This window comes from Rana temporaria, chromosome 1 (genome assembly GCF_905171775.1).
Source record: "Rana temporaria chromosome 1, aRanTem1.1, whole genome shotgun sequence".
NCBI classification, from domain to species: Eukaryota; Metazoa; Chordata; class Amphibia; order Anura; family Ranidae; genus Rana; species Rana temporaria.
Window position 1 is genome coordinate 613,528,505 of NC_053489.1, and position 27,828 is coordinate 613,556,332.

Genomic DNA, 27,828 nt, shown 5'->3' on the forward strand with positions numbered 1-27,828 from the left:
CCCCTAGGGCTCGGTCCTTTTGTGTCCATCCTCCTGTAGATGGCAGTATAGCCCATGGTTCCTGAATAGAATGTCATTCCATGGCTTTACAGTGGCTTTACAGTGAGTACGAAAATTCTGTTATTTCCTCTAGAGTCTTTTATCTTTTTGTTATCTGCTGACGATAGACCTAGTATGTTTTTCTATAAAAAAATGAAAAATAAATGTACATGACATAATAATCTGCATACACTTTATTTTTTTCACAAACAGTTTATTATTACCTGACGAATGGGAATCCTCCTATATTATTCTAAGGTAACAAAAGAAAGTTTTCATGCATGAGTTGAGGGGACACTTTCAAACATTTTACATTGACTGAAAGAGTTTTCAGGGGATTTAATTAAATTGAACCAGTCATCCATTTCAGAAGTGAAGATCCTGCCTAAGCCCCTCCCATAGAGGTTCGTCTCATTGATCTTTGCCTTGTCCAGCGAGACCACCCATGTGGTCACTAAGGGCACTCATTAGACAAGTGAATGTGGCAAACACATAGTAACAAAGTAAAACCAGGATTTTGGGCAGGGGGAGAGCGTGGATCAATGAAGAGGCTCCTCTGGCTAACAAGTTTAAAGTAGGCATTCATCCCTAGCTGAACAATTATACAATTTTTTTGGCGATGAGGAAATCTTTTAGGCGTTTGATCTGCCAGATGCCAACAGAGGTGAGGATGATGGTTTGCACAATAGCCCACCATAAAACATTGCTGTTCATGTCTTCACTCTTCTGTCTGTAATATTCTTCTCGCTCCTGAAAAGGGAACAAGTAATACTGTAATCAGAAAACAACATTGTAGACTTTGTTACAAGCAGTCTGGTTCAGCGCCCAGGGCTCGGAAGGATAACTGCACCTAGTCTCCCACTCCTAATGCATGGTGTAAAATGGGTGTACTGCCCTGCATTCATTCTCTGCACCCTTTGCTACAGCTGGCATGGAGTGTGCACCAGGGCCGTCTTAACAGCATCATGGGCCCCTGGGCAAAGTAATGCTCTGGGGCCCCTACAATGATGCAGGTAAACAGACATTAAGGGCCAGATTCTCGTACGATTGCGTAACTTTGTGCGGGCGTAACGTATCTGATTTACGTTACGCCTTCGCAACTTAGACGGGCAAGTGCTGTATTCTCAAAGCACTTGCTCCGTAAGTTGCGGCGGCGTAGCGTAAATCGGCCGGCGTAAGCCCACCTAATTCAAATTTGGATCAGGGGGGCATGTTTTATGTAAATCTTCTGTGACCCGACTTGATTGACGTTTTTCCCGAATGGCGCATGCGCCGTCCGTGGAATTTCCCAGTGTGCATTGCTCCAAAGTACGCCGCAAGGACGTCATTGGTTTCGACGTGAACGTAAATGACGTCCAGCCCCATTCACGGACGACTTACGCAAACAAACTTTTTCAAATTTCGACGCGGGAACGACGGCCATACTTAACATTGTTACGCTGCACTTACGCCACCATATAGCAGGGGTAACTATTCGCCGGGAAAAGCCTAACGTAAACGGTGTTACTTTACTGCGTCGGCCAGGCGTACGTTCGGGAATTCGAGTATCTAGCTAATTTACATATTTTGACGCGTAAATCAGCGTACACGCCCCTAGTGGCCAGCGTAAAAATGCAGTTACGATCCGACGGCGTAAGAGACTTACGCCTGTCAGATCTAACAGATATATATGCGTAACTGATTCTAAGAATCAGGCGCATAGATACAACGGCACAACGCAGAGATACGACGGCGTATCTGGAGATACGCCATCGTATCTCGGTTGTGAATCTGCCTCCCCTTTGCATCTATCACTTTCAGTGCCATCATGGGGCCCCCAATTTCGGGGCAGCATGGGCTCAAGGACCAACTGCTTTGGGAAAAGTGTAGGGGCCCCCCATTCAGCTGGGGCCCCTGAGCAGTGCCCAGGTGTGCCCTCTCATTAAGACAGCCCTGGTGTGCACTGCACATGCATGGCCAATTGCTTGCTTCCTGGCAATTAAAAGGTAGTTTCAGAAGTGGAGTTTTTTTTTTTTCTTTTGTGGGCAGCGAGTTGGAGCAAAGTGTGAAGGCCTAGCTGCCAGAGCAGCCTTGTGGTGACTAGCCACTAATCTGGAGATTGGGCGCATTAAGAGCCCATTCACACCTCCGCAACAAAACGCCCGACGCCGGACGCTCGTGCCGCTGGAGGGGAGAATTCCCATTGCTGTCTATGGAGATGGTTCACATCTCATAGACGCCGTACGCCTGCCGCCAGAAAAAAAGTCCCGGACCCTTTTTTTCAGGCGGCATTGGCGTTCGGCCATACAAAGCAATGGGAAGGCTTTGTTAAAAAAAAAAAAAAAAGTTACACACTCACAGCAAAATACGCCGCGTACGCGGCGTATCTTGTCGCGGAGGTGTGAATTACTCATTAGGGTGTACCGCACCTACAGCTGGGCCCTGGGCATCTTTCCCTCCTGCCCATTCCTTGTTCTGGCCCTGGTCATGAAAAACATTTTTTTGGGGGCAGTTATTTAGCTATCCATTCATTCAGTACCAGCTTGGGTACTTTACTTCTGACAGCCAACAATGTCCAATCAAAACAGAGAATGGTACTCAAGCAGGCATTTACATTTTTATTTTTTTTACATAGTGCCAACATATTTTACAGTCCTTTACACACTGTACATTCACAACAGTTCCTGCCGTCACGGAGCTCACAATCTGAGATCCCTATCTCACATGCATACTAAGGCCATTTTGGAAAGGAGCCCATTAACCTCAAGCACAGGGAGAACATACAAACTTCTTATAAATGCTGTCCTGACCAGGATTTGAACCAGTGCTCTGAGAAAGAAGGGCTAACCACCAAGTCACTGTTCAGACCACAGGAAATCTCTCCAAATGAATGAATACATTTCTGTAGTGTCGCAGAACCACTTCAATCAATGGCCAGATTTAAAATCCATTGTGGCACAGATGGTATTATTCACAAGGCGTCGATGTTCCAAATCTTGGATGTACTTGGTATTAATATTTAAAGTGGTTGTAAACCCTTTACAACCACCTTAACCTGCAGGTAAGCCTAGATTAAGGCTTACCTGTAGGTGCTTGAACTATCTCCTATACCTCCACGGTTTAGGAGATATTTACTAAAATCACGGGCGCCGATGTCTACGGCGCATGCGCCGTAGACATCGATGCAGCCGCACTTTAGCAACGGCGATCGTGCCATTCCAAAGGGAGGCTGTGCCGTGACTGGCGGCTCCCGCGCCCAATGCCCAGTAGTGACATTATTGCGGCTCTGGCCAATCACAGCACCGGAGCCGCGATACCCATAAGTAACCCCCGAGAAAGATGCCGGCTGCCCGAGTGGTGAACAAGGATGGCTGTGGGGGCTTCGATCGGAGGTGAATACAACATAATGAGCTAGTATGCTATGCATACTAGCTCATTATGCCTTTGTCTTGCAGGGGTTTTTTTTTTTTGCTTTTTTTTGTGCTTTTAATTCCTCTTTAAGGCAGTATTAAACCCAAAGCCAACATTTACTATACTGTTGTTTACCAATTATTCATTTTCTTTTTTAGGTTTTCTTTCCTTTATTTTCACCAGGTGATCCAACCAGTAAGTCTGTTTTTCAACTGAACAAGCTGTCCTGCAGATGTAGCCGTTCGAGGGTTTGATACAAACCATTTAACACTAACAGGGGTGCTTACAATAATTAGTTCTTATTTATTTATGTAAAATATTTTTGCTGTAACTATAGTGTAAAAAGAATACTTATGCGCTACTCTGTGTATAAAATAAAAAAAGTAACAAAAAATAAAGTGCAATAGTGGATATGTAGGTGCTGGACTCCTATAGTGTCATCAGCACCAAAGGGAAATAGAATGTATAAGATGGAGCAGCGCTATATGATTACACTTATGTTATACTTATGTTATACAATACTGAAATAAATAATCAATAAATAAATATATATATATATATATATATATATATATATATATATATATATACAGGGCCGCCATCAGGGGGGGTACAGGCAGTACACCTGAAAGGGGCCTGGTGGTCCCCAGGCATCCCCCTTTTTTATTATTAATTAATTATTATTTTTTCGTTCGTCCGCATCCAAAGCCTCCGACCTCTAAGGGGCCCGGATGGCATCCCCCCTTTTTTTTATTTATTTTTTATTATTTTTTCAGGCTGCACTGAAGCTGCAGATGGACACAGATCAGGCTGCATTGAGGCTGCAGATGGGCACAGATCAGGCTGCATTGAGGCTGCAGATGGATACAGATCAGGCTGCATTGATGCTCAGATACCATTATTTTGCTTCAAAGTGGTTTATTAAAAAAAAAAAAAACATTTTTTGTTATACGCCGATAAATACGGTATTTGTAAACCTTATTCACCTAAGCCATTAACGCTCTTGTAAACTCAGTTTAATGTGTTATTCTTTTTTGAATATTGCTCTCAAACCTATGAATGCAAGTTTACTGATGGAAAGCTAATGAAACTTTACCCTGTACTTACTATTACTGTAATTACTGTAAAACGTTCAATAAAAACTATTGAAACACAGAGTGGGGGCGCTCTAATACAGGAGGTGTGTTACTGGCCAGATCACCAGGTAAAAAACAGAGCGGAAAAAAGCATAAAATAGGAAATCAATCCAGCCAACACATCTAATGATTGGTAAACTGTAATATAGTAAATATTTGGTTTGGGGTTTATTACCACTTTGAACGCTTAGTGATACTGTGGCAGGGCGGCCGCTCTATGCCAGATCACGTACCTAGTTTGTAATCTGACACTTACTTGTCTGTGGTGCGCACGCGCAGCCGGCGACCCACTCTTGCTGTGATTGGACACAGCAGGAGCCAATCAGCGGGTCTGGTGGGATCCACTGATCGTTCGGGAGAAAGGTAGAACTGCGGTCTGCCTATATAAACAAGGCAGATCGTCGTTCTGTGAGAGGGGAATGCACTGATCCTGTGTTTTTGCTAAGCAGGAACACAGATCTTAAAGCAGAGGTTCACCCATAGAGAACACATTTTCCCCTTAGCTTCATGCTCGTTTTGTCTAGGGGAATCGGCTATTTGTTTTAAAATATGAGCTGTACTTACCGTTTACGAGATGCATCTTCTCCGTCGCTTCCGGGTATGGGCTGCGGGACTGGGCGTTCCTTCTTGATTGACAGTCTTCCGAGAGGCTTCCGACGGTCGCATCCATCGCGTAACGATTTTCCGAAAGAAGCCGAATGTCGGTGCGCAGGCGCAGTATAGAGCCGCACCGACGTTCGGCTTCTTTCGGCTACGAGTGACGCGATGGATGCGACCGTCGGAAGCCTCTAGGAAGACTGTCAATCAAGAAGGAACGCCCGCTCCCGAAGACCCATACCCGGAAGCCGACGGAGAAGATGCATCTCGAAAACGGTAAGTACAGATCATATTTTAAAACAAATAGCCGATTCCCCTAGACAAAACGAGCAGGAATCTAAGGGGAAAAGAGAAAAAAATAACTAATTGGGTGAACTCCCGCTTTAATGATCCCCCAGTCAAAGCACCACACAGTTAGCAATCACTCCCAGGGAACACATTTAACCCTTTGCTCGCCCCTGATGTTAACCCCTTTCCTGCCAGTGTCATTAGTGACTTTATTATGTCACTGGTCCCCAAAAAGTGTCAGTTAGGTGTCCGATTTGTCCTCTGCAATATCGCAGTCCTGCTAAAAGTCACTGATCGCCACTCATACTAGTAAAAAAATATATATCCCATAGTTTGTAGACGCTATAACTTTTGTGCAAACCAATCAATTTACACGTATTGGGAGTTTGCTTACCAAAAAATATGTAGCAGAATACATATTGGCCTAAATTGATGAAGAAATTTGATTTTTTTTTTTTACATTTTTTTACTGGAAATGTTTTGTAGCACAAAGTAAAAAATATTGTTATTTTTTTCCAAAATTGTTGGTCTTTTTTTGTATATAGTGCAAAAAAATAAAAAACACAGAGGTGATCAAATACCACCAAAAGAAAGCTCTATTTGTGGGGAGAAAAGACAACATTTTTATTTGGGTACAGCGCCGCGAAACCGCGCAATTGTGAGTTACAGAAACGCAGTGCCGTATCGCATAAAAGGGCCTGGTCATGAAGGGGGTAAACCTTCCGGAGCTGAAGTGGTTAGTTACTTGTAAAGCGGTACTGTATACTTGAAGTAAAAAGTAATTACAGAAATTGCATGTATAAACATACCCGCTGATATTCTTGTTCTTTCATGATATGGCTCATTTCCCCTTGAAGGTTTTCTAAAATGTTGGAAACTTCCTTCACTTTGTCCTTTGGGTCCACAGCTGAGAAATCAAGAGGGTGTTCACCAACCTGAATGTCCAAGTGTATGCGCTGAAAAGTATAATGATGATGCTGTCATTACTGCCACAGTTTTATGGGTTGTAAAGGTAGAAGGTTTTAATGCATTCTCAGCATTAAGTTAAAAAACCTTCTATGTGCAGAGGAAAAAAAGCATAAAAAGGGAAATCAATCAGCCAACACATCTAATGATTGGTAAGCTGCAATATAGTAAAACAAAAATCGGTTTTGGATTTATTACAACTTTAACCACTTAGCGACCGACTGCCCACCGTAGATATACTGTTGCAGGGCGGCATCTCTGTGCCAGATTGTGTACCTAATACATGATCTGACAATTCCGATTCTGGGGCAAGCACACGTGCAGCCAGAAGACCCGCTCCTGCTGTGATTGGACACAGCGGGAGCCAATCAGCATGTCTGGCCAGGACCCGCCGATTGTTTGGGAGAAAGGCAGAACGGCAGTCTGCCTATGTAAAAATGGTATGGTGATAATATCATCCAGTGCCAGGTTAGCAAATAGGCAGAGTAGGCACTGGCCTATGGGTCCTATGCTGTTTAAGGGCAAATACTTTTGATTTGATCTTGAAAGAAAATTACAATGGAGCTTTCTTATATTGCTTATTGGTACAACCTACATTAATGTAAGTAATGTACAGTAGTGTTGGTCATCTCCAGCCAGCGGCCGACGTGAAGAAACTACTTAGTTCAAATAGCAAGGGCATTATTCAACTTTGCTCATAGCTGCACAGTTTATTTTTACCTACCGGTGCCCCTTATCTGCATAGGCATTTTTCTGCTAAAGGTGAACAAACCCTTACGCCTCGTACACACGACCGAGCAACTCGTCGTAAAAGAAACATCGTTTTCCTCGACGAGTTCCTTGTCAGGCTTGTTGACAAGCTTTCCTTGCATACACACTGTCAAGACAAAATCTCGTCGTTCTCAAACGCGGTGATGTACAACACGTACGACGGCACTATAAAGGGGAAGTTCGATTCCACTGGCGCCACCCTTGGGGCTGCTTTTGCTAATCTCATGTTACTGCGTGTTAAGTAAAAGTTTGGTGAGAGACGATTCACTCTTTTCAGTCTGTTACAGCGTGACACATGTGCTATCTCCATTACGAACGCTACTTTTACCGAAGGTGCGCTCCCGTCTCATACTTTATTCTGCGCGGGTTTCTAAGCATACACACAAACGTGTTTCTCGTCGTAAACCAGCCCGACGAGAAACACGAGGAAATTGAGACATGTTCTCTTTTTTTCTCGTCGAGTTCCTCAACAGTTTTCTCGATGAAAAACATACACACGACTGTTGTCCTCGGCAAAAAAGCTCTCCCACCAATTTTCTTGATGGATTTTGTTGAGGAAAATGGTCGTGTGTACGAGGCCTCAGGCTACTTTCACACTAAGGTGCTTTGCAGGCGCTATAGCGCTAATAATAGTGCCTGCAAAGCACCTTGAAAGAGCCTCTTCTTTCACTACAATGTGAAAGCCCAAGGGCTTTCACACTGGAGCGGTATTCCGGCTGGACGCTCAAAAAAGTCCTGCTTGCCGCATCTTTGAGGTGCTGTAGAGGCGGTGTATACACCGCTCCTAAAGCACCCCTGCCCACTGAAATCAATGGGTAGCACCGCCGAACCGATGGCAAAGCGCCACTGCAGAGGCGCTTTGCGGGCAGCTTTAACCCTTTTTTGACAGTTTGTGGCACAAAAACTATGGTAAAGCGGCTCTAAAAATAGTGGCACTTTACCGCCGAGGCCCCTACCGCGTCAGTGTGAAAGTAGGCTTTAATAGACCAAATGGTGAAAATAAGAACAGTTCCATGTTAGGGTTAATATAATTTTTTTGCAATACTGTACTGTTTTATTAAAAGTCGCTGTGGTTCCTTCTGGCCCCTGAATCTGAACGATTATCCTGTGCTCCATCTGTGAAATCCTAACAAACTATAAAGACATCCGGAGTGACAATCTAAAGAGTGAGGAGGTAGTGATGATTTGTATGGAATTTCCTCCAACTGTGATGAGTATGGCTCGGCTCTCTTCTACATCTCACTGGAGCAGAATAATGGAGCAGACACTGAACTGATTTCCAGCATGTCTCTGCAATATTAGCTCCATTCTACACTCAGGAAGCCTCAGCGCCTCCGCTCTCACGTATTTACACTAACTGGCTTTTGGGAAAATGGACTGTGAAATTGTCTAAGTAGATTTGTTTGCTCCACCATCTCAGTTACAGTGAAATCTCCATCTAAATATTTTATGTTTTGTATTGTGAATGATGGCACAGATTTAGAAGCTTGGGTATACACTGTATTTAGTCTTAATGTTGTGTTTTCTGGCATGTGATGGATAGTGATTTGCTGCTTTGTGTACTGGAGGCATTCAACAATGTGTGATGGCTGTTTACAAATATCTGGTCAGCCATGAACCCCTATCAGCATTAAAAAAAATGGTAAGTCATTAAAGAAAGCCCCATAGTAAGGGGAACCCAGGCGGAGGGGCCACATGACTGGGGGAACACTGTGAGGTGCACACACAGGATAGGGAAATGAGGTGTTAGGGGTTACCTAGCACGAGGAGGGTTTGTAAAAAGTAGTGGGTGGGCGGGGCTGGTCATTCCGGCCCTATTCATGGTAGAGGTAACACACAGACTGTTTTTTCCCTCCCTCCCTCCCTCCCTCCCTGTGGAAGTGTCTGGTATGGGTATTTGTTTTTAATGTTATTTTTGTGTTTCAGGTGGACGTTGGCATTGGTCTGGGGTTCCTGAGGGTTGGGTGGTGGTTGGTATATATATATGGGATGTATATACCTGAGATGGTTGGTAGGAGTTGGGGCCTGTCATGGGATGGGCACCTTCCCTATCTGGTTAGGTGGGGGCTATTGGTCAATCGTGCTGAAGAGTGAAATGAAGGAGGAAGTCATTGTCTCGTGAGCTGATTGGAGCACGGCTAGAGGCCAGGATGCTTCCTGATGGAGTACAGCCGATTACCTAGCACTTTTTCTTTCCCTTCTCTCAGGAACCCCTCGTTTACAGCAGTTTTGTATAATTGTTGTGTTTGGGTTAATTTATTCTATTTTTGGTAAATATATATATGAAGTTTTATAAAGATATATATATTTATAAATGGTATTTTATTAAAGTTATTTTAATATTTACATTTTGGTATTAAATAAAGGGGCCTTTAGTGGCCATTTAATCCAGAAGGTGTTGCATGGTTTATATAGGGGGTTAAGAGGTTTTGGGGTTTGTAATTGGTTTAAGTAGCAAAGACACTAGTAGTAAACCAGTCATGCCAAGAGCAATACATTTTTCAATTTTTTTTCTTTCTAACAGCAAACTGTATTGTCTAAAAGTCCTTTTTTTCATTCAGATCTCTCTCTACAGTAAAATAGTATCAGAGACGCTGATAAGGAAGTACAGCCAGTCCTCCTGCCTTGGGCCCGGGCCCCATCAGTTCAAAAAAATGGTCAGCTGTGTACAGCCCTATTGTGACTCGTGTGGATCCCTCCCCCCCCCTGCAACACTGCCAGCTTCTACTCCTCTTTTTACCTCCGGCTGTGCTGCATGGGAATCGGTTCTAGGATCTGCACCCCGTTCCACCTGCTGTTGGGCCCCTTGTACCCCGCCTCCTCCACAGCACCACCAGCATAGGTGTGCACAGCCTATTACATTAGGGTGTGCACCCCAAAGCTCAAACACACATGCCTTTCTCTGCAGCCTCAGCCCAGCCGGATTAAACTCTGTGGAGGCCACTAGGCAGTCGAAATCTTGAGGCCCGCCTCACTGGTTTTTGTAGGTTTCTTGTGTGATGCTCTAGTGGGATAACATTGAACTACGTAGTGTGCATGTCGGCCGCTAAATGGAGATGATCATCACTACTGTAAACTCTGTGGAGGCCACTAGACAATCAAACCCCCACGCCCCTGCTAGTTTCTGGAGGTTTCTCGTACATATGCTCTAGTGGGATAACATTGAACTAAGTAGCATGCATGTTCGGCCGCTAAATGGAGATGATCATCACTACTGTAAACTCTGTGGAGGCCCCTAGACAGTCGAAAACTTGGGGCCCTCCCTTGCTGGTTTCTGGAGATTTCTCCTACACATGCTCTAGTGCAGTGGTTCTCAACCTGGGGTTGGGACCCCCTTCGTGGGTCAAATGATGATTTGCCAGGGGTCACCAAATCCTGGGCTGTTCCTAAAGCCCACACCTCTTTTGCAGCCACCCAGCAGGGCTGTCCCTGGAGCCCACAGCCGCCCACTCGGCCTCTTTGCAGACGCCCATTCAGTTCACAACATGGCTGGGGGGGGGGGGCAGAGACTTTAGGTCAGCTGACTGGTGAGGAATGTGAAGTGGGAGACATAGTGAGTAGCACTACCTGTGATTATAGTTCCCATTAAAGGTCCCCACTACAGTTCTCAGATTAGCAAATGACCTTGATCAAGAGCACCTATGTTGGCTGATCAGAACTCTCCCACCAGCACTGCCACTCATCCCAACTCTCCCACCAGCACTGCCACTCATCCCAACTCTCCCACCAGCACCAGTACAAATAGAGAATACGTGGAAAGGAAAAGAGGGGGAACAACAAACTAAAAGGGAGAGAAAGATTGAGTGCAAGAAAGACAGATAGATTGAGGGATGGAGGGAAAAAAAGAAGAAATTAGGATAGAGAGATAAAAGGGAAAGAAAGGATAACAAATAGTGGTACATACTAAAATGTACCATAAGGGGTTTTATACTTCACAAATGTAAGGGTTAGGGGCGCAAATTACTTGCTTTGCCTTGGGTGTTGACAACCCACACTACGAAAATTTTTACTGTTAGGGGTCCCCACAACTTGGGAACTTTTATCAAGGGGTCACGGCACTAGAGGGGTTGAGAACCACTGCTCTAGAGGGATAACATTGAACTAGGTAGCGTGCATGTCGGCTGCTAGATGGAGATGACCATCACTACTGTAAACTCTGTGGAGGCCCCTAGACAGTCGAAACCTTGGAGCCCCCTTGCTGTTTTCTGGAGGTTTCTCATACGTACACTAGTGGGATAACATTGAACTAAGTAGTGTGCACATCGGCTGCTAGATGTAGAGGACCATCACTACTGTAAACTCTGTGGAGGCCCCTAGGCAGTCTAAATCTTGGGGCCCCCCTTGCTTTTTTCTGGAGGTTTCTTGTACGTATGTTCAAGTGGGATAACTGAACTAAGTAGAGTGCATGTCGGTCACTAGATGGAGAGGACCATCACTACTGTAAACTCTGTGGAGGCCCCTGGACAGTCGAAAACTTGCCCCCCCCCCCCACTGGTTTCTGGAGGTTTCTTGTACATACGCTCTAGTGGGATAACATTGAGCTAAGTAGCGCGCATGTTGGTCGCTAGGTGGAGATGACCATCACTACTGTAAACTCTATGGTCCCCTAGACAATGAAAACCTTGGGGCCCCTCTCGCCTTTTCTTTGAAGATCAAATCAATATTATTTTGATCTGTTGTTACAGAGCCCTTAGATGGTGTGAGAGGGTCATAGGCCGGTGCTTACCCTGGCTATTTGTCAATTTGGCACTGGCCACACATTACCCTGACTGAGCCACAGACACGTTGCTGTGAAGAGTTTATGGTAGTGCAGTGTATGCATTTTCTTTGCCACCCTAACTCCCCATTCACACTTGTGCGACTTGTCATCAAAGTCGCATGACAAGTCGTACCCCGAACCTTTTTTGCATTATTGCAACAGTGGGTCCGACTTTGCAGAGGGACAACAAGTCACATTCAAGTCACACTATCCAAAGTTGCATCAAAGCTGCACTCCAAAGTCACGTGACTTTGGAGTCATAAAACTGTAAATGGAGCCTTAAAAAAAAAAAAAAATAGATAGGGATTTAGAAAACCTTATTGACTCAAAATTATTGCCGTCAATGCTTTACACATACCATGCAAGATACGTACCAATCTGTTTGAGGCAAAGGCGATAAGGTTTGTAGAATTTGATTGCATGCAGATGGTATGTTCTCCAGGAGTATGTGATGTAAATGTAAACTTCCCATCCGGCCCATACAATTTAGACAGCAATATCTATAAATATACCAACATAAATTATACAAAGGTGAGGGGGTCAATACAGTACATTTAAAGTGTGCAGTATGTAAACCCTCACCATGTAAAACAACCCACTCAGTTTAAAATAAAAAAAGAAAGGCAAAATATTGGTGTATAGATAATAACAAATATATATATATATATATATATATATATATATATATATATATGTATATATATATATATATATATATATATATACCACGTTCCTCTTTTTTTTATAAGTGATCAAATTTTCTCTGTTCTCAACCACATAAGTAACACATAAGTATCTTAGAGAGCTAGGGGAGGAGAAACAGCAATACACTGAGCTTCCCAGTGAATGGCTTTGCGAGGGGGGGGGTCACAAGGCCATAATGTGAGGAGAAATCTTCCCAACAAAGGCAATAAAAACATCAGATGTAACACTTTGCTAGAAAGTACATCATATATTGCATAGAGAGTATGAAATAAAGCAACATTTAAAGCACACAATATCCCAAAAGTTATGTGGCTACCTCCCGAATATGAAAGACTGGGCCCAGGACAAGGGATGGGCAGGAGGGGAAGCTGCCCTGGGCAATGTAGTATCATGGGAGGTGAGTGGGCACCACGAGGAGATTGAGGGGCTGGGGATTTGTGTTGGGAGGAGGAATTGGGGGGACAGTGGGGGGTAAGAGTTGTTCTAGGAGGGGAAATGTGTGTGTGTGCTAGGAGTGGTGATTGAGGGGGATTTGTGCTGGGAGGGGGATGGGGGAAGATGATTTGTGCTAGGAAAGTCGATGGGGGGATTGTGCTAGAAGCAGTGATATGGAAGAGGGGGAGGGGGAGGCTTTTTTTGGGAGGTTTGGGAAGGGTTGTGCTAGTAGGAAATATTGGGGGTGTTTATGCTAAGAGGGGGGATGGGGGGGGAATATTTGTGCTAGGAGGGGAATTTGGAGTAGGGAGGGAGAGAATGTGTACACACTAGCGCACTAAGCTAAAGAGTGCTACAGCTATATCTGTTAGATAGCTGAAGTATGTTGATTTCAACAGAACCTTTGTAAAAAGATAATTTCAGTACTCTCTTCCTGTGCACAAGAAGGGGTTGTGGAGATGAGCAGGGGGAGGAGATTAGGGGTGGTGTGTGTTCTGTGTAATCTATCAAAACTTAAATAGGTAGGGCTGATACCGCTTGTTTAGTGTGATAGACTCACCAGGGACAGAGGATTTTGGAGGGGACTGAATGCTAGCTTCTAGCCTACTGACTATGGGCCCTGGCATTTCAGGTAGCTACAAGATTTTAGATAGATGTTCTGTTATATATTAAGGAGGCCATGATGGTATCTGCCAGTTTGGGACACAGTAGACAGATGTACTGTATGTGAAAGGAATGCAAGGTAATGAGATCTGGAAAGCCTTGGGTCTCCTGTTGTCTACTAGTCTGAAGGGTCTTTCACACATTGTTAATTTTGCTAATTAACTCACCTATTGACTGCTATGGGATGTGTTTATACTTGTAATAATGGGCCAGATTCACAAATGAGATACGACGGCGTTTCTCCTGATACGCCGTCGTATCTCTGTTTCTATCTATGCGACTGATTCATAGAATCAGTTACGCATAGATATCCCTAAGATCCAACAGGTGTAATTGTTTTACACTGTCGGATCTTAGGATGCAGTACCGCGGCCGCCCCTGGGGGGAGTTTGCGTCGTAAACCAGCGTCGGTTATGCAAATTAGGAGTTACGGCCGATCCACAACGGTTTTTCGCGTTCGCTACGTCATCCGTAGTCAAGTTTCCCGTCGCAAAGTTAGTCGTTTTTTTTGGTGCCCTAACTTTAGTAAGCAAGTGTATTGCTGTCTAAAGTATGGCCGTCGTTCCCGCGTCGAAATTCAAAATTTATAAAAAATATCAGAATTTATCCGAAGATAGTACTGATCCAAGCGCTCTATGGATATAGTGTGATATCTGCTGAGATTCAAAATTCAAATTCAAAATTCAAAATTTAACGTCGTTTGTGTAAGCCGTCCGGGAATACGGAAGTACACTACGCGCGTCGCTGTTCAAAAAAATTACGTCACGGCGCGCAAAGCACGGCGGGAGTTAGGAAACGGAGCATGCGCAGTAGGTCCGGCGCGGGAGCGCGCCTAATTTAAATGGCACACGCCCATTTGAATTGGCCCGCCTTGCGTCGGAGGCCACGGGCGTAGTTTTCATCGCAAGTGCTTGGTGAATCAGGCACTTGCGATGAAAAATTGCGGCGGTGTAACTTATCTAGGATACGTTACGCCGCCGCGATTCTACGTGAATCTGGCCCAATGTGTATTGTACTTTGTGAGCTCAAAGCTAGCAGGTCTGACCTGGAATGAGATCTTTGAGCGTTCAGGTGGCTAGTTTAATTAACGTATGTTTATAGTGTTAATTATACTTCTGTATACAGTTGTGTTTGCATATGATAATGTGATCAGCGTCTCCTGGTTGTGTAGTATAAATTCTCATTGAGTTTTCAAATAAAGTGTTCCAGTTTTGCAGCTGAGCTAGTCTCACCTAGTTCTTGGTTGCAACATGCAGCTATAATATCTGATATCTATGTTCAGACTGGAGGAAGCGGTATACTGACGGAAGCACTCAAGCACAGTGTGGAATGGTTCCGTCACACTTAGCAATTCAAAATACTTTTTTTCAGGTCAGAAAGGAAGGTAGCGGTATGATAATTCATGCCTTATTACTTTTCCCAGTTCCAACAGGTAAATTACTTTTAGGTAATTTGAAACAAATACAGGCCTCTCTTGTACTCAATAATGTTAGATTCAGGAGCAATTTGGCAGTGGTCATGTACTGTAAACAACAGTTAGCAATGTAACGTCTTTGGGTCTTTACCTTGCATTAAATATTTCATACCCGTAGTGTGGAAGTCTTTAACAAGTCAAGTATATTAAAAGAATCAGTGAAAATGCAACGTGAAAACTATTGTATATTATAGCATTTACCTCACTATTTGGAGCCTTGATAGTCACAACCATTCCAAGGCCGGGAGCAGATGGAAGGAAGTCATGTTGGCCTAAGTCCCACTTCTGTATCTTATAACGACCTAATCAGAGAAAAACAATGATTACCGTGATTCAGTTGATTTTATCTCTCTTCCGGGTATTGTTTCCCCACGGGAGTGGGCGTGTCCCTCCTTTTCCCCGACGGCCCAGTGTGTCATGTGAGCTGGGCGCAATGTCTTCTGGGAGTTATGTGTCGAGACTCCCAGGAGATGATCATCGCATCCAGGAAGTATTTGCTTGTGGGCTTCACAATGCCCACAAGCAAGATGGAGAACGCCTGGATGTGATTTTAAAACTTCTTCTTTAGGACAGAAAACGAGGCAATACAAATTTGAATCGGCTAGCAAGTGAGTGTGAATTTGTGATATGTTTTACTATGCATTGAACCTTGTAACACTAACGAGTCACATGACACCGGGGAAGAAAATGGCTAATTGGGTCCAATTTTCACTTAGGGGTGTACTCACTTTTGTTGCCAGCGGTTTAGACATTTATGGGTGTGTGTTAAGATATATTGAGGGAACATCAATTTACACTTTTCTACAAGCTGTACACTCACTACTTTGTAGCAAAGTGTCAATTCTTCAGTGTTGTCATATGAAAAGATATAATAAAATATTTACAAAAATGTAACGAATGTGCTATCTCCATTATGAACGCTACTTTTACCGAAGGTGCGCTCCCGTCTCATACTTTATTCTGAGCATGCACAGGTTTCTAAGCATACACACGAATATGTTTCTCGTCATAAACCAGCACAACGAGAAACACGACTAGGAAATTGAGTCTCCCGACGAGAAAAAAGAGAACTTGTTCTCTCTTTTTCTCGTCGAGATCCATGACAGGTTTCTCGACAAAAAACATACACACAACCGTTTTCCTAGGCAAAAAAGCTCTGCCACCAAGTTTCTTGATGGATTTTGTAGAGGAAAAGTGTGGCCCTGGTGCTGCCATTCTCATGTCCAACATTCTTCAAGTGTGTTTGCCCAGTATGAGTGTTTTTGTTGAGGGTTTATGAAGGTGTTAGGGAAGGTTGTTGTGAGAATTCATATTGGGATTACAAGGAGGATTAAGTGTAAAATGGTGGTCAGCAACACGTTGATCGCAGGCAGGTGATGGGTAGATTGTGTCCCTTCCTTACCAACCCCAACTACTTCTCCCACATACGCAGAGCGGCACAGGAAAGGAACAACTTAGTATGCTGCGCCGTTGACAAGCAGAGGCAACAGAGGTGGCATTTACTGGAACCAATTTCCTGTAGTCCCCCCTACAACTGCTAAAATAAAAAAACTACTGACACTGTCCACTGCCCTATTGATACCAACATCTGCCCTACTGACACTGTCTACTGCTCTACTGCTCTACAGACAAATTCCACCGCCCTACTGACACCTTTTTTTGTCCTTCAAAAAATACAAGGTTGAGGGATCATCATCAGCATTCAGACTTTATAAGGAATGCAACAAGAAATGTAAGGTGCAATTAGGGCGGCTAAGATAGAACATGAAAGACACATAGCTGAGGAAAGCAACTAAAATTCCAGGAAATTCTTTAAGTATGTTAAGAGTAAAATAGGGAGGATAGACCATATTGGCCCCATAAAGAATGAGGAAGGTCATCTGGTTGAAAAGTATGGGGAGATGGCGAAGGTATTGAATTTATTCTTCTCCTCAGTCCTCACGAGAGAATCGGGGGGCTTCAGTAACCAAAACTGCAGTTTTATCCTCATGATACATCACAGGAAGCCCCTCCATGGTTAACAGAGGACAGAATTAAAATTATACTTGGGAAACTTAACATTAATAAATCACTGGGACAAGATGGCTTGCACCCGAGGGTATTTAGGAAACTCAGTCAAGGAATTGCCAGACCATTGTTCCTATTTTTTACTGACAGTCTACTGACTGGAATGGTACCAACTGATTGAAGAAAAGCCAATGTAGCACCAATATTTAAAAAGAGCCCAAAATACATCCCTGGGAATTCCAGACCAGTTATCTTAACATCAATAGTATACAAACTCTTGGAGGGGATGATAAGGGACTATATACATGATTTTAGTAATGAGAATGGTATCATTAGCAGTAATCAGCATGGATTCAAGAAGAATCATTCTTGCCAAACCAATCTATTAACCTTCTATGAGGAGGTGAGTTGCCATCTAGATAAAGGAGGCCCGTAAACGTAGTGTATCTGGATTTTGTAAAAGCATTTGACACAGGTCCCCAAAAAAGTTTACTGTACAAAATAAGGTCAGTTGGCATGGACCATAGGATTCTGGGCTCCAGTCCTCAGGAAGGATGTACAAAGAAGGGCAAAAAAAACCCAAAGCTAATAAAGGGTCTGGAGGACATTAGTTATGAGGAAAGGTTGCGAGCACTGAACGTGTGCTCTCTGGAGAAGAGACACTTGAGAGGGGATATGATTTAAATTTACAAACACCGTACTGGTGACCCCACAATAGGGATAAAACTTTTCCGTGGAAGAGAGATTAACAAGACACATGGCCACTCATTAAAATGAAAAGAAAAGAGGTCTAACCTTAAACTACGTAGAGGGTTCATTACTGTAAGAGCGGCAAGGATGTGGAATTCCCTTCCACAGTAGGTGGTCTCAGCGGGGAGCATCAATAGTTTAAAAAAACTATTAGATAAGCACCTTAGCGACCACAACATACAGGGATATACAATGTATTTCTGACATATAATCACACACATAGGTTGGACTTGATGGACTTGTGTCTTTTTTCAACCTCACCTACTATGTAACTATGATGGGGGAGCAAGGATTTGTGCTGGCAGTGGGGATTTCAGCAGGGGGGGGGGGGCAGATTTGTACTGGGAGGAGGGGGAATTTATGCTTAGGGGGGTAAGCATGCAGATTGGTGCTAAATTTTTTTTTTAGTCACCATCTAGCAAATATTTTAACGCAAATTCGTTTTTAAAAGCAAGTACCGTATTTATCGGCGTATATCGCGCACTTTTTTGCCCTGAAAATCGGGGCAAAATCGTGGGTGCGCGACATACGCCGATACCCGCTTCCCGCGCCTAGTTTGAATGCCTGCGCCGCAATATACTGAGCGCAGTACACTCGGGTACATTCGGCCAGGCTCGGCTTCACTCGTAGTCACGCTCTGTGACGTTTATGCGTGAGAAGCCGAGCCTGGCCGAATATACGCGAGTGTACTACGCTGGGTATACGTCAGCGGAGGCTTCAAACTGAGCGTGGGAAGCGGGGATTCGCCATGAAGACAGCACGGTAGAAGCCAGGAGGACACCGCCGAGGCCGCAGACGGACGCCCGACCGGACGAGGCCGCCGATGTACGCCGGGCAAGACACAAAAACTGTAAGTATTAAAATGTAATAACATTTTTTTTTACAGGAAAAAGAGGTCAAAATTAGGGGTGCACTCTATACGCCGGAGCGCGCAATACCCCGATAAATACGGTACGTTTGTAAATAATTTTATTTATTTTTTTAAATCAAAGAAGTTTTTATTGCTCACAAAACATACAGGGAATGACAATATGACATATCGTACATAACATGTAGAATACACTAACAATGAGTCTCTCCATCAAGAACATAACAAGTAGTGATCATATCCAGTAGCAAGCTCCCCGCCCCCACCCACCCGTAACTCACAAAACTAAGTACCCCCCAGCAGCCTCATCTAAACAAGTTTCGTAGGACTCAAGCCAGGTGTAGCTAGCCATGCATCCCACAGCCTGTCAAATTTCCCCGCATTTCCCCTGTGCTGATAAATGTACTTCTCTATTATAAGCATCCTGCCCATGTGTCAACCAGGATTTAATCGTGGGGGGCGCCTCCAATTTCCAATTCAGGAGAATGGTATTCCTGGCCTGGAATAGTGCTCTGTTAAATGCCATTTGAGTCAACTCCTCCGTTACCACTCCCTCCAAAACTCCAAGCAGACAGTACAGCGGGTCAAGGGGGACGTTGGTCTGGAACACCAAATTAAGTGTAGCCAGAACCCCCGTCCAGAACCTGTGGAGCTTGGGGCAGCGCCAGAGCAGATGATTCAGATCGCCAGACATTACCCTGCATCTGTTACACATCGGGTCAGGAACCCTGCCCATTTTGAAAAGTTTGACTGGGGTGTAATGGACCCTCACTAGAATGTATAGCTGAGACACCTTCTGTGCTACTTGTAAATAAAATTGATATGCTTTCATATTTGAAATGTACTTAGTATTAGTATGCCAAGGAACAATATCTTACATTTTCCAAGGGTTACTGAGCCGAAATACAAATGACATCATCAGCATATTGTATAATGTTTTTTGTCTGTTATGTGCAATTGTTCATTGTGTACAATATTCATGCTGGGATTAACGAAATTCGGCAGCCTTGGCATCATGCAGAACATTGAGCCAGAGAACACTATGGAGTCATATTGTTCCTTTATCAAATAAAAGTGTTTTGCTGAGTACTAAAATGCATCCTGATACTGACCTCTCTTTAAATGTGAGAGATGTACCGTATGCAGATTTTACTTCAATAATATTTCTACAGATGTAATGTGAGGCTATATTGTCTCTCTCTAACAATTATTTAGAATTCGTGTCTAACAAAAATGAATGTTGAACTTGAAACCCAAGTGACTCAATATGACATGAACTCCAATTTGCGCTGACTTTCTTTTTCAAGATTTAATGAATCAGCCACATTAAAGCGGATGTGCCACTAAAACAATATATTAAAAGCTAGCAGCTACAAATACTGCAGCTGCTGACTTTTAATATAAGGACACTTACCTGTCCTGGAGTCCAGCGGTGATCGCAGCAGAGGATGAGCCGATCGCTCGTCACCCTGCTGCTCCCCCCTCCATCCACGGTGAGGGAACCAGGAAGTGAAGCGCTGCGGCTTCACTGCCCGGTTCCCTACGGCGCATGCGCGAGTCGCGCTGCGCCCGCCGATTGGCTCACACGCTGTGTGCTGGGAGCCGAGTGTTCCCAGCACACAACGGGCGACAGACGGGATGTGACGGAATGCCCGTCTTTCGCCCGTAGCGTGTGGCCGGAAGTGGGTGCAAATACCTGTCTTTAGACAGGTGTCTGCACCCCCCTCCCCCCTGAAAGGTGTCAAATGTGACACCGGAGGGGGGGAGGGTTCCGATCAGCGGGACTCCACTTTAGGGTGGAGGACCGCTTTAAAGTCAATCTCTGCCCAAAGCATTTTTTTAAACCAACTCCTGAATTTTTTCCTAAATCTCAAGGTTCTCTTTTTTTCCCATGGGATTATGACAGGGGTTGCAAAGGTCTTCACCCTTCTGGACCCAGGAGGTGTGATCCAAAGATGTTATAAAAAAAAGGGGGGCTGTTTGGGACTTTGAATAAGGCACAAAAAAGAAACTGGATAATGATTAAAATATCATATTTATTTGAACATGTACAGTATCTCACAAAAGTAAGTACATCCCTCACATTTTTGTAAATATTTGATTATATCTTTTCATATGACAACACTGAAGAATTGACACTTTGCTACAAAGTAGTGAGTGTACAGCTTGTAGAAAAGTGTAAATTGATGTCCCCTCAAAATATCTTAACACACCCATTAATGTTTAAAACCGCTGGCAACAAAAGTGAGTACACCCCTAAGTGAAAATGTCCAAATTGGGCCCAATTAGCCATTTTTCTTCCCCGGTGTCATGTGACTCGTTAGTGTTACAAGGTCTCAGGTGTGAATCGGGAGCAAGTGTGTTAAATTTGGTGTTATCGCTTTCACTCTCCCACACTAGTCACTGGAAGTTCAACATGGCAGTGACAATGCTAATATCCCTTCTCCTCAGTGTAAATATATTGTCACCCTTTTGAAGAAAGTCTGGAGGATTGGAAGGCTACCAAGTAATTTTGAAAGAGGAAACAAAATGTGGTAAGTACAAATTTATAGTTATATACAATATTAGGTAGATTCAGAAAGAGTTAGGCCGGCTTATCAGTAGATAAGCCGACCTAACTCTGAATCTACGCCGCCGTATGTTTAAGCGTATGCTCAAACAGAGATACGCTTAAACATATCTAAGATAGGACGGCTTGCGCCGTCCTATCTTAGATTGCAATTTTTCGGATGGCCGCTAGGTGGCGCTTCCATTGCGTAAATTAGTTTGTACGCCGATTCACGAACGTACGCCCGGCCGCCGCAGTCGAATTACGTCGTTTCCGTAAGGCCTTAGGCGGCCTAAAGTTATTCCACCTATGAGGTGGAATAACAATGTTAAAGAATGGCCGCCGTTCCTGCCGCGAGGTTCGAATTTTTTACGTTGTTTGCATAAGTCGTCCGCGAATCGGGAGTTACGTCGTTTACGTCCACGTCGAAATCAAAAGGCCTGTACGGCGTACTTAGCTGCAATGCGCACTGGGAAATGTAGGCGCCTGGCGCATGCGCAGTAACAAAAAACGTCAAAAACGTGAGGTCAAGCCTCATTACCATACAACACGCCCCCCTCCAACCCATTTGAATTAGGCGCCCTTACGCCCGCCGTGTTTACACTACGCCGCCCTAAGTAAGGAGGTAAGTGCCTTGAGAATCATGTACTTGCCTCTCTTACTTAAGGCAGCGTAGTGTAAACACGCTAGGCTACGCCGTATTAAAATTGCACGGCCGTACCTGAATCTACCTATATATTACCAAAAGATTCCTATAGACACGCTCCTAAAACTTGTGGACATCCTTCCCAGAAGAGTTGAACTGTTATAGCTGCAAATTGTGGGCCAACTCAATATCGAACCCTATAGACTAATGCCACGTACACACGATCGGTCAAACCGATGAGAACGGTCTGATGGACCGTTTTCATCAGACCAAACCGATCGTGTGTAGGCCCCATCGGTTAAAAAAATTCAATCTTGTTTTAAATGTAACCGATGGATACCTAACCGATAGAAAAAAAACGATCGTTTGTAGGCACGACCATCGGTTAAAAATCCACGCATGCTCAGAATCAAGTCGACGCATGCTTGGAAGCATTGAACTTCATTTTTTTTCAGCACGGCGTTGTGTTTTACCTCACCGCGTTCTGACACGATCAGTTTTTTAACTGATGGTGTGTAGGCATGACTGATCATCAGTCAGCTTCATCAGTTAACCGATGGAAAAATCCATCAGACCATTTTCATCGTATGGACCGATCGTGTGTACGCGGCATAAGACTAGGATGTCATTAAAGTTCATGTGCATGTAAAGGCAGGCAACCCCATACTTTTGGTAATATATTTTATCAGTTTAAGGGATCAGCAACCAGTAGATTATGCACAGGTGACTGGAAGATCGCGTTCTGGTCTTTCTGACCCGCAATCCCAGAGCATCAAACAGAGTGCAATGCAAAGGAACTACTTGTAAAGTTGGAGCTGTAGTAGGGAGCAAGAGCTGCATAAGGCGATGCCTCCTGTAGTGCTGGCTCCTGTTCCATGCAAAGTGATACCAACTGCACTCCACCTCTTATCCCAGCTAGTGGTCTCCAGAGTGGTGCCAGCAGCAGTAAAGAAGAGATCTTCAGGCCAGTATGAGGCAATGCACTGGGCATAATAGTATAGGTGCCTTAAAAAAGTATTCATATCCCTTGACATTTTCCACATTTTTTCATGTTACAATCAAAAATGTAAATGTTATTTAATGGGATTGTTTGTGGTAAACCAACACAAAGTGGCAAATAATTATAAAGTGAAGGGAAAATGATAAAGGGGTTTCAAATTTTTTACAAATAAAAAATGTATAAAATTTTGTAAAATTCTGTTTAAAAAAAATGTAAAATACTAAAAAGTGTGGCGTGCATTTGTATTCAGCCCCCTTTACTCTGATAATATAGAGTCTACCTGTGTGTAATTTAATCTCAGTATAAATACAGCTGTTCTGTGAAGCCCTCAGAAGTTTGTTAGAGAACAAATCCCACAAATTTTTGGGGATTATTCTGGAATTATGTGATATAAGATAAATCTGCTTTTTATCATTCACAATTAAAAAAAAAGAATACTTTGTACATGCATTGAGTTTCTAAAGCCCAAACGTTTTTGGAAAGTGTTGAAACCCCTATAATAATTTTACCCCTATCAGTCTAGCTACAGGAGAGATTTGTCTTTTCTAATTTTAATGAATAGTAAATCATGACCATTGTCACAGGAATAGGGAATTATGTAAAATCCAAAATTGTACAATTGTCATTAGAGCAGGAGGTTGGGAACACTTGTACCGCTGGCAACTGTGCTGTTCACACCTATGCATTTTTTAGTGTGTTTTGCCATTTGCAGAAACACACTACAGTTCATTTAACATGGTTTCCTATGGTACACATTATTATCTATGCTTTTTGCAGCCGGTGCATTTTTGGAAAGGGTCAGGGACTTTTTGTTTTGCGTGTATTAGACTTCAATGGAGTCACACCAGAAATGCAAGTGTTGTGTTTGTGGTGCGATTTTTTATGCATTTTGAGTTTTTCTATTTTCCCCTTAAAAACAGTGTAAATAGCTGGTTGCTAAGAAGTGGGCTGAGAAGCCGGCCACTGCATCCTTGACAACCACTGAAAATGAAAAAAACGGTCTTAATCTGATGCTGGCTGCCTTCATGGTGTTGGTTCCCGCTGTCTGCCATTTTTATATAGCCATGGGGCGTGGCCATCCAGTGATGTCATAAGGGGTGGGTTCTCCGGGTGATGTAATGCCGAAGGGCCTGGTATGGACTCCATTTTTAAAACATTTTTCTTTTGCCAGACATTCTTTTTTTACATTCAGCTGTCAGCGATAAACCCCGCTGACAGCTGATGACTCATCGGTTGTTAAGGATGTGACGGTCAGCTTCCCGGCTCGCTCCTTAGCAACCAGCTATATACAGAGGGCCAGATCCACGAAGCAGTTACGCTGGCGTATCTATTGATACGCCGCGTAACTTCTAGGTTGCTCCGGCATATCTTTGTTTTGTATCCACAAGACAAGATACACCAGAAGCTGGGCTAGATCCGACTGGCGTACGTCTTAGTACGCCGTCTGATCTAAGGTGCATATTTACGCTGGCCGCTAGGTGGCGCTTCCGTCGACTTCCGCGTCGAGTATGCAAATTAGCTAGATAAGCCAATCCACAAACGTACGTCCGGCCAGCGCATTTTTTAAACGTCGTTTCAGTAAGGCTTTTTCCGGCGTAAAGTTACCCCTGCTATATGAGGCGTAGCCAATGTTAAGTATGGATGTCGGGCCAGCGTCAAATTTTCCGTTGTTTACGTCGTTTGCGTAAAACGTTCACGAATAGGGCTTTGCGTAGAATTACGTTCACATCGAAAGCATTGGCTTGTTGCGGGTTAATTTGGAGCATGCGCACTGGGATACCCCCATGGACGGCGCATGCGGCGTTAAAAAAACGTAATTTACATGAGGTCAAGACGTATTAACATAAAACACGCCCACAACTTAGTGATTTGAATTGCGCGCCCTTACGCCGACACATTTACACTATGCCGCCGTATTTACGGCGCAAATTCTTTGTGGATACGGGAAATACACTGTAAGTTACGGTGGCGTAGTATATCTGAGATACGCTACGCCGGACATGCTACATGGATCTGGCCCAGAGTGTTTACAGTGTGTTTAAAGAAGAAAAATGTAAATGCAAAATACATGAAAATTGCATGCAAAGCGCATTAAAAATCGAGGGTTTAAAAACGCACTGCAAAACGTACCTGAAAAATGCATCAAGCACAGCCCGTACAGATGGGAACCTAGACTCAGGCCCCATACACACGATAGAATTTATCCGCGAATACGGTCCAGCGGACCGTTTCCGCGGATAAATCCTCTCGTGGATTTCGGCGGATTTTCATGCGATGGTGTGTACACACCATCGCATTGAAATCCGCGCCGAAATCCTCTTGCGATGACGTGTCGCGCCGTCGCCGCGATTATGACGCGGCGACGTGCGCGACGCTGTCATATAAGGAATTCCACGCATGCGTCAAATCATTACGACGCATGCGGGGGATCCCTTCGGATGGATGGATTCGGTGAGTCTGTACAGACCAGCGGATCCATCCGTTGGGATGGACTCCAGCAGATGGATATGTTCTGCATGTCAGCAAATATTCATCTGCTGGAATCCATCCCAGGGGAGATATATCCGCGGAAAAAGATCCGCTGGCGTGTACACACCATAGGATCTATCCGCTGAAACCCATTTGCTGGGATTTATCTGCGGATGGATTCTATCGTGTGTACGGGGCCTAAGTATAGATTTCCCCTGACTTTGGGGAAATTTCCTCTCATCTCCTGACTGGTGAACAGAGTCACTATAGGGCCCCTGTGTGAATAGAATTTTCTATACCAACTACTGTCCAAGGAAAATATTGTAGCAGTGAACATCTGGTGAGACATGAGACAGGACTAGGTATACTGTATGTGACAGTGGCAGGGGTCCTGGCAAACATCTGTCCTTCATCTAGTATAAATGTACCCCTAAGTCTTAGAGGACCCTTGTACAGCTATAAAGTATGACTACCCTGCGCTTCCAGTTGTTTCTCCAGGACAGAATAAACAGAAAGAGAAGAGATATAACCCTTTAAAGGACAGCAAAAAAAAAATAAGTTTTAATAATTCCCAACTCTATTGAAAAATAAAAATAATAGTTGTGCCTTTAGATATACTTTATGAATGGAGACAGTAGTCATTTCTTACCTGTAACCAGCAATTCAGCAGGGAGATCTTCTATGACACATTTCTCCTCTCTTTCTGCAGAATGATAGTACATGGCATTTGCCAATGTCCAGACACTGAAGATGATCACTAAACATGCTACATGTGCTGCTGACATGTCTGTAGTCACAGCAAAGAGAGAACACGCTAGAAGCACAGATGGAAGTCAGCGTTCAAAAGGAGCTAGCAGCACAAAACTGACTCTCATGAGAAAGGCCATCTGCTTAATATCTGCATGTTAATTATTAACATTCAGAAATGCAAACTTTAACATATCTAGTGTTACTAGAAATATTCTGAAGAAGATAAAAAAAAGACCAGTTAAAGCCCAACTTCAATCAAAACCTTTTTTATAGGTTTGGACTGAAAGGATAGACCTGGGGTATCCATACCAGGGGTTATAGGAACCCTTTTAAGGGGGCATGGGATTGTATCTCCGACTATTTAAAAAAATATATATGGTAGAATAGAATATGATAAATAAATTACACTCACCGGCCACTTTATTAGATACACCTTGCTAATACCAAGTTGGACCCCCTTTTGCATTCAGAACTGCCTTCATTCTTTCTGGCATAGATTCATTGTTGGAAGCATTCCTCAGAGATTTGGATTTATATTGCCATAATAGCATCAAGCAGTTGCTCCAGATTTGTCGGCTGCACATCCATGATGTGAATCTCCAGTTCTACCACATTATAAAGGCATACCTCCCAACTTTTTTAGATGGGAATGAGGGACACCTATCAGCAAAAGTATGCAGGCATAAGACACACCCCTTGTCACGCCCCCTTAAAGGAGAATTGTACAAAAAATAAAAGATTGGTTAAACCCACAAGTGCTTTTTTACCACTAATATTCCTTTATATTGGCTTTTGGAATTTACAAATGCAGCAATTTAGAAACCAGATGAAAGGTTTAGCGCTGGAAAACACTTTTTGATAGATAAAAAGTGCATTTATATACATCTATATAGATCAGACCAAAATGAGGGACAAATGAGGAGGAATGAGGGACAGGGGGACATTGCTCCAAATGAGGGACAGTCCCTCGAAATCGGGGACAGTTGGGAGCTATGTAAGGCCCCTTTCAGACTGGGGAGGGAGCCGGGTGGCTGTATAACGCCGCTAAAAATAACGGCGCTATACCGCCGGGATTGCCGCGGGAATCAGCCGCTAGCGGTGCGGTATTAACCCCCGCTAGCGGCCGATAAAGAGTTAATACCACCCGCAATGCGCCTCTATAGAGGCACATTGCGGGCGGTATTGCCGCGGTTTCCCATTGTTTTCAATGGGAAGGAGCGGTATACACGCTGCTCCTCTCACCGCTCCAAAGATGCTGCTGACAGGAGATTTTTTTGTCTCCCGCCAGCGCATCGCCTCAGTGTGAAAGCCCTCGGGGCTTTCACATTGAGTCTGCAGTGAAGGAGTTTTTCAGGCGGGATAGCAGTGCTATTTTTAGCGCTGTACCGCCTGAAAAACTCCTCAATGTGAAAGGGGCCTAAAGGTGCTTTATTGGATTGAGATATGGTGACTGTCATAGGTGTGCACAGCCTATAGCATTGGGGTGAGCACCCCAAAACTCAAACATATATGCATGTACATGTGTATATATACTGACAGTGTCAGTAGAGCAGTGGAGGGTGTCAGT

The 27,828-nt window shown here is 43.9% G+C and overlaps 1 protein-coding gene across 1 annotated transcript; it reads right to left on the reverse strand.

Moving 5' to 3' along the window:
* Positions 1–247: 247 nt before the first annotated feature.
* On the reverse strand, positions 248–26,380 carry LOC120924349 (transmembrane emp24 domain-containing protein 11-like). The gene is made up of 5 exons (XM_040335250.1): positions 26,161–26,380; positions 15,425–15,525; positions 12,321–12,446; positions 6,260–6,406; positions 248–789 (listed from the first exon to the last, which is right to left on the reverse strand). Exons 1-5 carry the CDS (start codon positions 26,294–26,296, stop codon positions 640–642), a joined length of 660 nt encoding a protein of 219 aa, XP_040191184.1. The 5' UTR covers positions 26,297–26,380; the 3' UTR covers positions 248–639.
* Between the last annotated feature and the right edge of the window lie 1,448 nt (positions 26,381–27,828).

Coding starts and splice junctions, on each gene's coding strand:
- LOC120924349 (XM_040335250.1), bottom strand. CDS start 26,296: ATGTCAGCAGCACATGTAGCATGTTTAGTGATCATCTTCAGTGTCTGG. Junction 15,526..26,160: donor TGCTGAATTGCTGGTTACAG/GTAAGAAATGAC, acceptor TTCTCTGATTAG/GTCGTTATAAGATACAGAAG. Junction 790..6,259: donor AAGAACAAGAATATCAGCGG/GTATGTTTATAC, acceptor TTCCCTTTTCAG/GAGCGAGAAGAATATTACAG.